General features: G+C 36.6%; 1 protein-coding gene across 1 annotated transcript; it reads right to left on the reverse strand.

Annotated features, from left to right (window-relative positions):
- Window positions 1-1,684: 1,684 nt before the first annotated feature.
- On the reverse strand, window positions 1,685-4,721 carry bod1 (biorientation of chromosomes in cell division 1). The gene is made up of 4 exons (XM_043222106.1): window positions 4,360-4,721; window positions 2,754-2,878; window positions 2,288-2,490; window positions 1,685-2,116 (listed from the first exon to the last, which is right to left on the reverse strand). The coding sequence occupies exons 1-3, from the start codon at window positions 4,495-4,497 to the stop codon at window positions 2,289-2,291; spliced, it is 465 nt and encodes a 154-aa protein (XP_043078041.1). The 5' UTR covers window positions 4,498-4,721; the 3' UTR covers window positions 1,685-2,116; window position 2,288.
- Window positions 4,722-13,621: the final 8,900 nt, after the last annotated feature.

The raw sequence follows: 13,621 nt of genomic DNA on the forward strand, positions 1-13,621 counted from the left end.
TTACCGACCCTCTCAAAGGGCAGCGGGATTTAATTGCCGCATATCCGAGGCCAAAAGTGCTGTGTCACTTGTTTCCTCACACAGTGCAAGTTTTCAACATTGGACAACTTCTTTCGACACTTTGAGAGCTGATGGGGGATGAAATCGGAGACCGTAATTCATCTGCACAGTAATCTACACATAATTCTTGGAATAACACAAGCTGCTAACATAGCTGGATCTTCAAAATTCGTCCCTATGACCCCTTGTACATTTGAGTGTACAATAGGAGGGGTAAAACGATAAACTAACGAATTACACATTTTCAAGTGGGTTATAATAATAAAATACACCCTGATGTCACTATAAAACCAGTTTAGTCTCAAAAGAAATTTAGCAAATAGAGATTTTTTTCTTATTTAGCCTGTTCGAGAACTATTTGATTCTTATGCGTTTCTTATTATTTTTCTGTAAACTCTTTCCATGCAATAAACATGAAAGTGAAATTGAAAAGTAAAAAGCACCATTAAAGTACATAGTTATTATATTTGTGCTATTCGATAGACAAATTCATTTTGGTAGCCTATGCCGCAACTCTCAAACTAAATATGACAACAAAGCAAGCAAGCCCCAGACACATTCATTTGCCAGAATACGCTTCAGTAATTCACTTTTGGTGTGAATTAGGCGCACAAAAAATATAAAATACCTGCTTAATGAACATCAAACACACACAGTAAAACCACACCCCCTGCTGGCCTTCTCAAAATTGTAAAAGCGAACACATGGGTTTGGATGTTTGGCAGGCTCCGCAAGGAGCTTGCTGACAGCTCGGCACAGTCCCTCAATTCCCATTGTGGCTTTCAAATGAGCGCAGGATCAGGTTTCATCAGATGGGGAGGAACTACAGCAAAGCATCTTAATAGGCATGAGTGGACGCTGGGTTCAGGACAGAGTCTGCAGTAACTCTGCCAAGACCGGCACTGGAAATATGAGCTTGCACCTGGGCTATTACGGACGACATTTTGCTATCAAGCACAGCGAATGAGAACCCAGAGTCCGTGGATGGGACATTACCAACAACATGTTGTGCATCTCATTACTGACCGTATTTACAACAGAATCATAAAGCAACTCGATTTGAATATACGCATCTGCACAATTGTAAAACAGTGCCTCAAGAATTTGGAGCCAGCGCCTACTGCAAAGAGCTTCACCGCAACATGCAGCAAATGTCAAAAGACACGTGACCAAAGCTCTTTAGCAATCTGACCGAGCATCTGACTGTACAGCACATTCTCAGAGCGGAGGTGCTGAAAGACAGAAACAAGCTGGAGCAGTCGACCTTTGTCCCATGCCGGGACATGACACCTCTCCTGAGGCTCTTCTATTACCAAAAAGCTCTTCTCTGGAAGTTCATGCCACGAGGACGCTAGAGATTTTAAATACGGTCTCAGGGTCGACAAGCTTTTAGCCCCAAATGGTTTCAATCATCTAACACTGTTTCTGCATGGTACGGAACATGGTGAACTCTTGAGGGCACTCGCTCTAGTTAATGTCCAGATGGAACCATAAAAATGCTGGTGAAGACCTCATGTCAAAAATGTCCAGGAATATGATGTTACGTAGCAAGTTTCCCACAACAAACCATAACCTCTTGAAATAATTCAGAGGTTTGACAATACTAGAAATGATGCAACAAACATGGCTTTTCTTAAAAAGTTACATTTATTGTAAAAACGCTGCTATGAGTCCCATTAGAATAGAATAGCGAAAGAAATAAATGAGAAGCATTTCACAAATCCAGCTGTATAAAAAGGATCATTTCCGTCAGGCTTCAGCCAAATAAAAATTAAGTATTTCATATCAGGTGTTATTTTGAGATGGATTTATTTGGACAAATCAAATTTAGTTGCTATTTAGTGCTGAAAGAACTACACCAGACATCAAAAGCATGGGCTGGACGACCTGCTTTCATCTAGCATGCTAAAAAAAAAAAAATTAATAATAATCCAACCACCATTAATTAGTGCAAACTTCCAATATTCCAGTGCTCAGCAACTGTTCATTCACTGTAGCCAGGCATGGAAGGACATCAGGTGATCTTCATGTGACAGCAAAAAGTGTATCCTTGTACCTGGAGAAAAAAAAAAAAAAATGCGTCATTTTTTTTTTACGGGTTGAATTCAAAACCACAACAGTTTCAATATTAGGTGTGCACCAAGGATAATTTTTTGTTTGGTTGCAGTACTATATGAGATCTAATAAGCATCTTATTTCAACATTTCTTAACATTAATTTATTGTACCTCATTGCGTTTTGGCTCCGGAGTTGCTAGTCATTTCCTGTTGTTCAACGTCAGGGGCTAAATTCAGTGTGCCCTCTTCTTTCTTCTCTGCGGCTAGGAATTCATGAATGGCGTCCTCGATGTGTGGCCTGAAGATATGGTTTAATTTAGGGTCCACCACCTGAGTAATGATACGGTCCACCCCTGATTCCAACATCCCTGACCTGTGAGAATAAGCATACGTTTTCAATAAAAATAGAAACTAAACCAAAACTTTATTAAATGCAATTACGGAATGCATAAACTACCTTTCTTTTAATATGAGCTCCCTAAAACAACCCAAATTTCACACCGTGCCAAAAAGACCAAGTTTATATAATTCAAAACATTTGCAACAAAACTTATAATTCAGACTTGCATTATAGCACCGCACAACGCAGTGAAGTATAGAAAAAAAACGACAAATGTCCACCGAGTTGATACATACTGAACTACGCTTTGTCTCAAGCCATTCCTCACTTGGTTCTTGTTGATGGATGGATTCCATTCTTGAGTACTGAGATGATTGGACACAAAGTTGTCCACCTTCTGTCGCAGATTTTGATAAGCCGGCTAGAGATAGATAGATAGATAGATAGATAGATAGATAGATAGATAGATAGATAGATAGATAGATAGACAAAAGAGAGAGAGAGAGAGAGAGACAAGAGAGATCACATGAGCCAGTATTTTATTCGGAATATAATATAGTGAACATAAATGTTTAACCTGAGAAATTTGACACTTTTATACACTAAATATGCTCATTTTATATTTAATGTCTGCTACAGCTCAAAAAAGTTGCAGGGCTCAAAAAGCAAGACATTTAAAAAATAAAATAAAATATTCAGCTGGGAGAACATCTAACAACCAATTAAGTTCATTGACATCAGGTTTGTAAGATAATTAGCTATAAAAGGGATGGCAGAGTCTCTCAATAATAAAGCTGAGCGGAGGCTTGCTGATCTGTGAAAGAGTGTGTAAAAAAACAATTGTGAAATACTTCCTCAATGTCAAATTGCACAGGCTTTGCAAATCTTGTCATCAGTGCATGACCTCATTAACGGATTCCTCAGATGACGCTGCATCACTCATCAGCATGATTCTGTCATTGATATTACTAAATGGACACAGAAATACTTCCAGAAACCGCTGTCGGTAAACACAATCCACCGTGCCGTCTGCAGACCCCAACTAAAGCTCTATCGTGTGACAAGGAAGCCATATGTGAACGCGGTCCAGAAGCTCTGTCGTGTCCTGTGGGCCAAGGTGGTTTCAAAGTGTAAAAGCGTTCTATGGTCAAACGAGTCCAAATTTGTAATTCTTGTTGGAAAGCACAGATACTGAAGAGGAGGGAGACCGCTGGAACGTCATCAGCGTTTAGGTTAAAAGCCAGCATGGTATGGTGGTGCAAAAGTGCTATGAACGAGCAGCTTGCATGTTTTGGAAGGCACTATGAATGCTGAGAGGTATAGAAAGTTTTTAGAGCAAAATATGCCTCCAGATGATATCTATTTGGGCGAAAGCCACAAAACCACATACTGCAGCTTTTACAACAGCGTGGCTTCGAAGCAGAAGAGACAGGGTGCTGAAGTGGCCTGCTGTGGACCAGATCTTTCACCTATTGAGTGAATATATGCATACATTCAAAGACGAACCCTTCAGCAGGTGGAAACCTATATCAAGCAAGCATGGGGCCACACTCCAACATCAAAACTCCAGAAACTCATAACCTTGACGGCCAGACGTCTTCAAAAGAAGCTTTTAAAAGAAGAGAAGATGCTGCAAAACATGCCAACTGTTTTGAGACCTGTAGCTGACATCAAATTTGAACCGAGCTTCATTTTAATTACGTTTTAAAAACGTGTTCCTAACATTTCCGCAATTCGGGTGGTAGACTGACAGGTAAACGACACGCAGGAAGACACAAACACACACTTTGTGTTTTAAAAGCGATCCTTCGCGGGCGCCTCAGACGCCCAGAGCCGCTGTGGGAAGCCCCCCCGTGTTTTGAGACGCAGCCTCGGTTGTTTCTATGCACCGCTGGCTCTCACCTTGGTGTCCACGTCCGCCAGACAGTCTCTTCTGAACTCATCAAACAGGCCTCTGTTCTTCAGGTGCCTCACTATGAGCGAGATGAGCTGGGGGTCTCCTGGAGGAGCGCTGCTCAGACTGCTGCTGCCCTCTGCCATGTATTATTATTATCCGCTATTCCCTGCCCTCGGTAACAGAAGAACACAAACCTCTCCCTAGGCCTTGCAACAGATTCTCTCGCGATTGAAGTCTAATATTTAATGTTTGAAACAAAATAAATAAATAAATGCGTTCTGAGATGACAACAAAAGTAAATAAGAGCGCTTCCTCGTCTTCTTCTGCGCTGCTGTATGTTGGTGCGTTTCGTCAACCACGGCGCCACCTACCGGACGCAGAAAATAGCACCTCAGCACGGCTTCTTCTTCTTTTGTTTAATAGAGAATAACTCGCATTATCGCCACCTACTGTACTATATGCCAAACGCTTTTCGTGTTCCAAATTAGGTAAAGCATTCCCATTCACGCTTATTATAAACCTGAGTCATGTAGGAATTAGTGCCCTATCCATTTAATAATTTTTCTAAAATACTTAATTCTCTTCTCCTATACGTCACGTGACTAAATAATGCATCATGAAAAGCACATGACATACATTTTCAGAATCCGATACACCACACACACAACCTATTTTCATGCAAACCCATAAGTGTCAGTTTTGACTTCACCGTGTGTCCCAGACAGTGTGTGTGTGTGTGTGTGTGTGTGTGTGTTTGTTAAACTCTTACAACTGTGTTACATGCAACTAATTACAGGCCTGGATAACTTAATTCGTTCCATTTGAAGAACATTAAAAGGTCTAATCCGTGATGATTTTTTAAAAATGTGTAATTAAAACGCATGTTTTACAAATTGGCATCTGTTACTGGTTTCACATTGCATTTTTTTTAAATGTACTTAGTACTGTAAAAGATTTCTTTTGGTATTATATTTTATATAATATATACTGTGTGGTATATTTTGACAACTTTTGGATTTACTTTTGGCATAACCGGTCGAACGAGAATGTGTTGTGCAACAAATGTGTTGTAAAATAGTTTTAAAGTTTTAACCTCAAATCGGTGTCCGACTTGAATGTTAATTTAATTTAATGTCATTTGTAATCATGAAAAGTAACTGCAATCTGATTATGATTACATGCAATCAGTGGCTATATATATACATATATATATATATATATATATATATATATATATATATATATATATATATATATATATAATTATAAGAATTAGAAGATCATGAAGATCATATTCATAATATTATGAGCACTAATCAAATGAATGCCTCAAAAAGATTTTTTCTTCCTCCTCCTATCTTTTTCCTTCTAAACAGAGACGTATAACCTGTCATCCCCTGTAGGTCATCTCTGAGCGGTCAAAGTGACATTGTTACAGCTCATCTCTGACTCCTCTGTATTGTAGGCAACTGCAGTGACTGTGCAACATTTCTGAAAGGGCGAATTGTCCTGGCTATTTGAAGCATTGTTTGAGCGTGATTATTTATGATTACGACGGATTAATTGCGATAATGAATTGGAATAATGAAAGGCTATCACATAATATTCCATCTCAAATTATCCCATTGTGTAATTGCATGATTTGAAATCATGGAGTCTTTGATGTTTGCTTCAATTGCAGGATGAAACGGTTGCCAAGCAACAACAGAGAGGAACCATGGTGACACTGATGAGGGGAAATGTAACAAATATGTCCCCTGTGGCCCCTCATTAGTGGATGACCATGTGTCTATATCACTCACAATATTAACAGTGTTAATATTAATAATAAAAGAGACAGATATGTAACACTTGAAGCACATCCACATATTCATGCTTCGTCTCAGAATGTATAAAGTGTTGCATTCTGAGTCCATGGGGAGTAACCAGTGAATTTAGAGATACTTCTCTCAAATTATCTAGTTAAAATGTGGCTGCATTTTTTTGGCCAATGTTTATTATACCTTTATTAAGCTTGTCATCTGTCCTGAGAGGTACAACAATATTACAGTGCCACAAGATGGCGACAGAGTATAGACCAGTGATTGCAGTGTCTTTTAAGAGTTTTGCATTATAAGTTTTTTTTTTACTTTGCTTATTGTGTGACAATGTTATATTGTATTATATTATTTGTTTGTTTGATTATGCTATAACAAAGTGAAACCGCTACACTTCTGGCAATTTTCAGACTCAGTCTGTTTCTTTATAATAAATATGCTTTCTCAAATGTTTTTACCTTTATGTTGGTAAAAAAACTAATAAACTAAAAAACAAAAAAAGTAGCTACAGCAGGAACATGCATACAAACTATTATTGGAAAAATGATTATTTGAAAGAATAAAAATGCAAACTTTCATTTATTCATACATATGAATAAATAATAAAAATGCAAATAGTTATATATATATATATATATATATATATATATATATATATATATATATATATATATGATATTACTAATTGCATTCATGTGATCTGTTTATATATATTATATATATATATATATATATATATATATATATATATATATATATATATATATATATATATATATATATATATATATATAAATAATAAAAATGTAAATGCAAATAAAAAGTGGTTTTGGACATCTACAGCCCATGGTCATTATTCTCTTTCATTGTTAGGAAGCAAGCAGCTTAAACATTGTGCTAAACATCTATAATACTCCACTGTCAAAAGAAATTTCTGCATGTTGAGTAATAAAAATAAATCGCAATAAAACCCTTTCTCCTATACTCTGTTGAACCGGAGTATATGTATGTATATCTGAAAGGATATAAATTGAAAGAAAGGCAATGAGGCATTCGTAAAAAGCATAATTGCATGGCGAATGTTGTCTTGAGGACATATCCAAATGAAATGTGTCAGATTAAATTTTCAGAAACAAGTCTCAAGCGCTCCATCCTTATATTACAGTGTCAGTCAAATTCTGAAGGTGATTAATCAAATTATGACCTTTAAAAACATTCAATGGCTTAAAGCTTCCATGCCATAAAATCAGACATAAGAACACATGATGTCAAGAGGCTCCCTTTTGCACAAATCAAGCATAATTAAGCAATTTAGCACGAGTTCAAAGCAAACAGACAAATGGCACCTTATATAACCTACAACAGAGCATCCTTCATTTGTCTAGCAAGGCATTAACAGGATTCCCTATGATCATGTGAATTATTGCACGCTCCTTTGTGTGGACACCGTTCGCGGCTCCTGCTCTTATTGTTCAATCCATCGGAGCCTGTGAACAGATGAAAGTGGATACAAGATTATCAAGCTTGACAAATATAGCACATTCCCTGTCTTTCTCTATTCAGTCCACACAAAGTCACAGGGCTTCTGTATTGGATTTCCTTTTGACATCTCAAAAGATATTGAACAAGCAGTAATAGAAGCTCATCAGCTGGTGAAGTCTGTGCAAACGAACCCAGTTGGCCACAAAAATCTAATTTGCCGCTTTGAATGAGCATACAAGTCTTTTCGGTTGCCAAGGCAACTTGCTCCTTGTTCACTCTCTCCCCGAGCAGTAAGACGGCAACAGATTTTTATATCACGTTCATACTTGTTCTCGCAGACTGAGATAATTACTATTCAAAATGTTTGCAGCACTGTATTTGCACAGAAAAATATCCACTCTGCCACCTCGCACGAAGACAAACTAGTGGAAAGAGCAACTGTCTGTATAGACAGACAAATTAAATAAGTCGATGCGGGTGACATTGCTCACACCTACTATTATAAGCCCACATGACAAGAGTAATGAATACTAATTGGATGATGGGTATTTTTGTCACATTTTGATGTGTGTGTGACTGTGTTTAGATAGATAGAGATTAAATCTAAATGAGAAAACCTCCACCTCCACCAGCTCCACATGTCTAGGTCTACAATGAGATCACGTATGACTATTCTAACCTGGTCTCGTAAAACTACATAGCTTTGTGCACTTTTTGTGTAATGCCATTTCATGTTCATTATGAGAACCCATGTTGATATAAATATGCATTGCTTACATTAAATATCCAGGGACTGATGCTAAAAGTTAATGCTCAGGTAACCAAACTTAAGTTTACAGTGGGAGTAGCTTGAGTTTTGTTGAGGACATAAATATGCCTACCTTTTTTAATGTATTCATAATTATAACATAGATTGACTTTATGTCCATTAACACATTTATATAAAATAAATACAAAAATGCTTATATCAAAAATATCTGTAATATTTCTTTACTCCCTTACATTACATTGAGTTGGCCTTCATGTCTACACGAAAAATGTAAGATTATCCTACATTTCTGCCACAATACCACTGTTACTGTTACTACAATAAATACATTGTGAATGTTGCTGGTTTTAGATGAAAAAGTATTCTTACTGCAATGCTGTCACACAACGTTTCTATTTTTCGCGTCAGTGTTGTTGAGGTTGTCTTTAAACTAGATCACCTCGGAATCTGTGGTCTGTATGGAAACCTCTTGTCTAAACTTGAACGGTTCAAATCTTCTGCTCTTCTGCTTTTAGCTCGTTCAGAAATTCCTGTGCACAAATTAAACGAGTTATCAAATTGTTATCACTCGCTTTTTAGCGCTACATCTGGTCTAAAATTTTGTGTGGTGATATTGTGAAACTGCACATTTTATAAATTATGCTTGGCGCTTGAAATTCATCCCCGAGCCACAGTTTGGACACCCCTGCTACGATGTTGGAAATATGCCCTACACTAAATCCAACCCTAAACCTACCCCGATAGTCTTAACAAGTGCAGAACTGGTATGAAAAGACATTTTTTTTAATTCAACTGAGCCGTTTCAACTTCCCTTTACGCAAAATTGAATTAGCGTCTATGAAAACCCATAGATATGAAGCCGGATATGTGTGAAGCTAACATTCAAAAGCCTCAGTTTTCAAATCTTACAGCATATTAATATTGTTTTGAAGTCACATATTCTTCATGCGAAAATGACACTTTATTAAAGGAAACTTTGTAAATGTGTGGAATAAAAGATTTTACTGCCTCTAGTGTGTATTTCTTTTGGAAACCGCAGTGATATGTATTTACTGGCACGTATTTTGTGTCTTGCTAAAAAGCGCACCCGGGTATGTTTATGCCATTAGACCAGGTGGGCCAATTCATACAGCAGAATCATATCTTACACGATTACAGCAGTGTGTCTCTGTTTCTTTTGGCCTTAGTTAGTCCATACTTGCTCCGCAGCAGCAGTGTGCATAACAGATCTAGTACACCAAGACCACATCCATTAACATATATATAATTTCTTGGAGCACAAAAAAGGCCTGAGAATTTATTGCTATGGCCTTGGAATGAAAATGTATTCCCCTGTCATTCTCGGGAAACAGTGTAATTTTGTCCCAGAAGAAAATGAAGAACATTTGTATTTTTATAGCCACTTGAAAAGGTGACCTGAATAAATTAAATTTCTCTTCTTCAAACCAAAAGTACCAGGGCCATAATCACCATAAATTGAGGGACCACCACAGGAGTCCGCAATGATGTGGTTATCCAATATGAGTTTTTCCAAGGCCGATTTTTAAATATTACCGCAAATGTTAATTATGTGGTCAAAGTCTGCATAGTATCTGTATTTAAACCAATAGATAGTTACTAACTGTAACCCTAAATCCCTTTAATTGTCATAAATGGCAGTTAAAGATGTGACAGACCTTTTGTTCTCTATTAAAACAGAAACCGATCTCAGTCCATATATGCAGTTGGTTTTAGGGGCAAAAACAAATTTCGTCAAAAATATTAAAACATGCATGGATGACTCATTCAAAATATGATCAGTTACGTTAGTTTGTTTTTGCATTAAAATGTATTATCTAATCTGACCATTAGTACATTTCAGGGTAAAACAACATTGTAGATAAGCGATCAGAAATCCTTTTATATACCCATTCATTAATGTCCAAAAGCAGCAGAAAAAACAGAAACTCTCCAGCAATAAAATGTAGATGAAATATAAAGCCAGCGGCAACACAGAAATTCTCATTATTACAGCAGATTGCGGTGTGACATGAACTGGCACGCAGTTTTCCTAGAGGTCATCATTCAGACGTACACAGAACCATCGCACGGATGAGAGAGGTTGTTCGCAAGATCTAGGGGCCTTTTCAGGCTTGACCTCCAGATGCTGTGAGGTCGTGTTTCTCTGTGGAGAGCCTCGCGGACCGGAGCTTCATCAAGCAGGATGATTATGAGAGCTCAGCTGATGATGGCTTTGCTGAGAGATTGATGTGGCTCTGGGGTTGTCAGCTATTAATAATTCCTCGCAAGAGTGGCGGAGGCCACTGCTCTGATTGGAATAGATTGGATTGGCCATCTGTGTGGTCGGCATGGTTACCAGAGTGGCACAGCAGCAGGAAACGCATCCTAGGTGTGATGATGCTTCTGTGTTTGAAGGGTTTGTGTCTGACTAATACAACTGTGTTCACTCGAACAAGAAAATGTGTCATTTACTTGATGTTTGAAACACAAATGACGAAGATTGACAAATGTCCACGTGACCATGCAGTAGAAGTCATGAAAGAAGTCTTTAAAGGAACTTATGTCATCATATTTCAGTGGTGTATGGAACGTTTTTTTGTGGAAAAGCAGTGAGATGGCTTTATTAATGTATCTATTTTTGAATATCTACACATTTTTTTTATTTCCAACTGCCTTGTAAGAAATTAAATAAAAAAAGTTACAATCATTAAACAAACAAAAATAAGAAAATAAAATAAAAAATAGTAAAAAATATTATATATATATATATATATATAGTATGCAATTTATGTAATTAAGTAGCAAAGTAACATAACACATAATAACGTAAATTATATAAAATACATATATTAACCATATTACATGCATATATTAAAGTTAATAAATAATAGGAAATATAAAACACAACATTGTGTTTAATCTCAAGGATAGTGGTATATTGAGAAAAACCATTTAGCTGCATCATATTTTGTGATTTTGCCGGAAATTCATTTGTAAGAGTGCTCTAAAGGCTAACCACTCATTTACAGTAAACACGTGTGGAATTATGTGTTACATTTACAGGGAATTAATTTTGCACATTACATCATACCTCACTCACACATGCATTACAAAAATGCAGATTTGGATGAATTCCTCCTCCATACTAACACTCTCAAGTCAAGAACAGGCAGAAGCATGTCTTCATGAATAAGTAAAGAGTGTTGCATGCCAGTAGGAATACAAGTAAATGTAGGTTAAGAAGCCCCGTTAAAGCCAAACTCAGTCAGTAGATAATCCAATCTACTGTAATATTACAACATTTAATTTTACAACTCTCAGAACTGGTTCATAAAGAACGCTTGATACATTTTCAAATTCATGTTATTTCTTCAATTAAATGACTCATACAGTGTAACCATCAGAAATAAAATATAATATATTTTCCTTACACCTTGAATGTAAAAAGAAAATCCTTTTTTCAAAGTAAAAGCTTCTTTTTTAAAGAACATAATGAATTATTAATTCATAAAAACCACAATGACATTTTAAAACCGAAGTAACCTCACCATTTAAAAAAAAATCGAATATTTTAATAGATTGTTGACTTTGACACACGCATGTTGATTCTACAGCATAAAATATATATTATTAAAATAATATAAAAATAATTACAATTAAAAAGACCCCGGTTTTTTTTTAAACAAAGTTTTTAAAGTTATATTCGAGCGATTAATTAAATGTACAAAAAAAAAAAACAATTCATATTTTTTCAATTAAAAAATGTAAATAAGAGAAAATGACTGACCACTGTCAGCCAAATGAGGTGCCAAAGCCATGCATGTGGAAAAAACAATAACGCTTCCAATCCATTTGAATCTCATTTAGCCTGCAAATAAGGAGGTATCTTTTCAGCACGGGAGGAAACAAGCATGTTTTCTCAGCAAACCGACCTTTTTGCTGTTCTCTTTCACTCTGTGATCTGCGCTGCTTTCATTGAGTTGGAGGTTTTACAGAGCCAGGTTTACGTGTTATTTATTGAGGATGTATCATGGTGTGCACAGCTGCTGCTCTGTGGCTAGTTCATATAATGGCTGCGCAGCTGCCTGTAATGCGCAGTGATCGGGATACGCAGGCAGCAGTAAAGACAGCTGAATCTGCTCATCTTACCTAGAGCTTTGAAAGAGCTCGGGACGAAATCAGCATACGTCGGCGACGTGACAATGACTCTCAAATGGGCATTGAAATGTCAGACGCTAAACAGTGCGCTAAATGGATGAAACGTTCTCTTTGTGCGTTGGAAAATGGGCGTATGTTTCTTGATTCTAATGGCTTGTGAGGTACGAGAATCGCTGAAGGTCAACAGCAGAGCCAGACCAGTGACTCAGGAAAACAATGTCATGACAACTCGATTGCGTCAGTCGTTCATTAGTGACTAGAAGCACAATTCAAAAGTCATGCAATGCACGGCTGAAATTACCATTAGCGACAATGAAAGGTCGTTCATCAGGGCTAAAGCTAATATGTAAACCAATGCATTTTGACATTTGCATTACATAACCAGCTCTAAATGTGTGGCTTTACTGACACGGTGAACTTGCTCGGCAGCTCACCTTTTACAGGATCGCACACATACGCTAAACGACATGAGTGATGATAATAGAGCTTGTAGAAGCGTTGTTATTTGGTATGAAAATACATGTGAAAAGTGTGAAAATACTTCACCAGTGGTTGTGATCGGTGTGGTAATGGATTCTGGTATTGTTCCTGATGTGATGGACTGATATTGTCAGTTTTAGGTTTGGTTTTAGTGTAAGCGTGTGTCAGTTCCAAACACGATAAAGGAATTAACTTTGAGGGCTACTTTAAATGAGCTGACGTGGTATACCTACAAACAACATAATACATTTTTTTTGTATAAAAGCTGTTTTAGATGATAGCTGTTTTAAAACTAAACACAAAAGTTAATGCCTACTTTGAAAATGCTGTGAAGCAACATATACATAATGTATCATGTATTGTGTATATATATATATATATATATATATATATATATATATATATATATATATATATATATATATATATATATATAACCTGGGCTTAAATTTTAGCACCTTTCTCTTTTTAAAAAAATACATTGTTAATAAATTTACATTTTTTGGTAATTATTAACAATCATATTTCTTATTTTCACATATAGCATCAATATTGTGATAA

The sequence above is a fragment of the Puntigrus tetrazona genome, chromosome 21 (assembly GCF_018831695.1).
Source record: "Puntigrus tetrazona isolate hp1 chromosome 21, ASM1883169v1, whole genome shotgun sequence".
NCBI lineage: Eukaryota > Metazoa > Chordata > Actinopteri > Cypriniformes > Cyprinidae > Puntigrus > Puntigrus tetrazona.

Coding starts and splice junctions, on each gene's coding strand:
- bod1 (XM_043222106.1), bottom strand. CDS start 4,497: ATGGCAGAGGGCAGCAGCAGTCTGAGCAGCGCTCCTCCAGGAGACCCC. Junction 2,879..4,359: donor TGGCGGACGTGGACACCAAG/GTGAGAGCCAGC, acceptor ATCTATCTCTAG/CCGGCTTATCAAAATCTGCG. Junction 2,491..2,753: donor TTGAGACAAAGCGTAGTTCA/GTATGTATCAAC, acceptor TTATTCTCACAG/GTCAGGGATGTTGGAATCAG.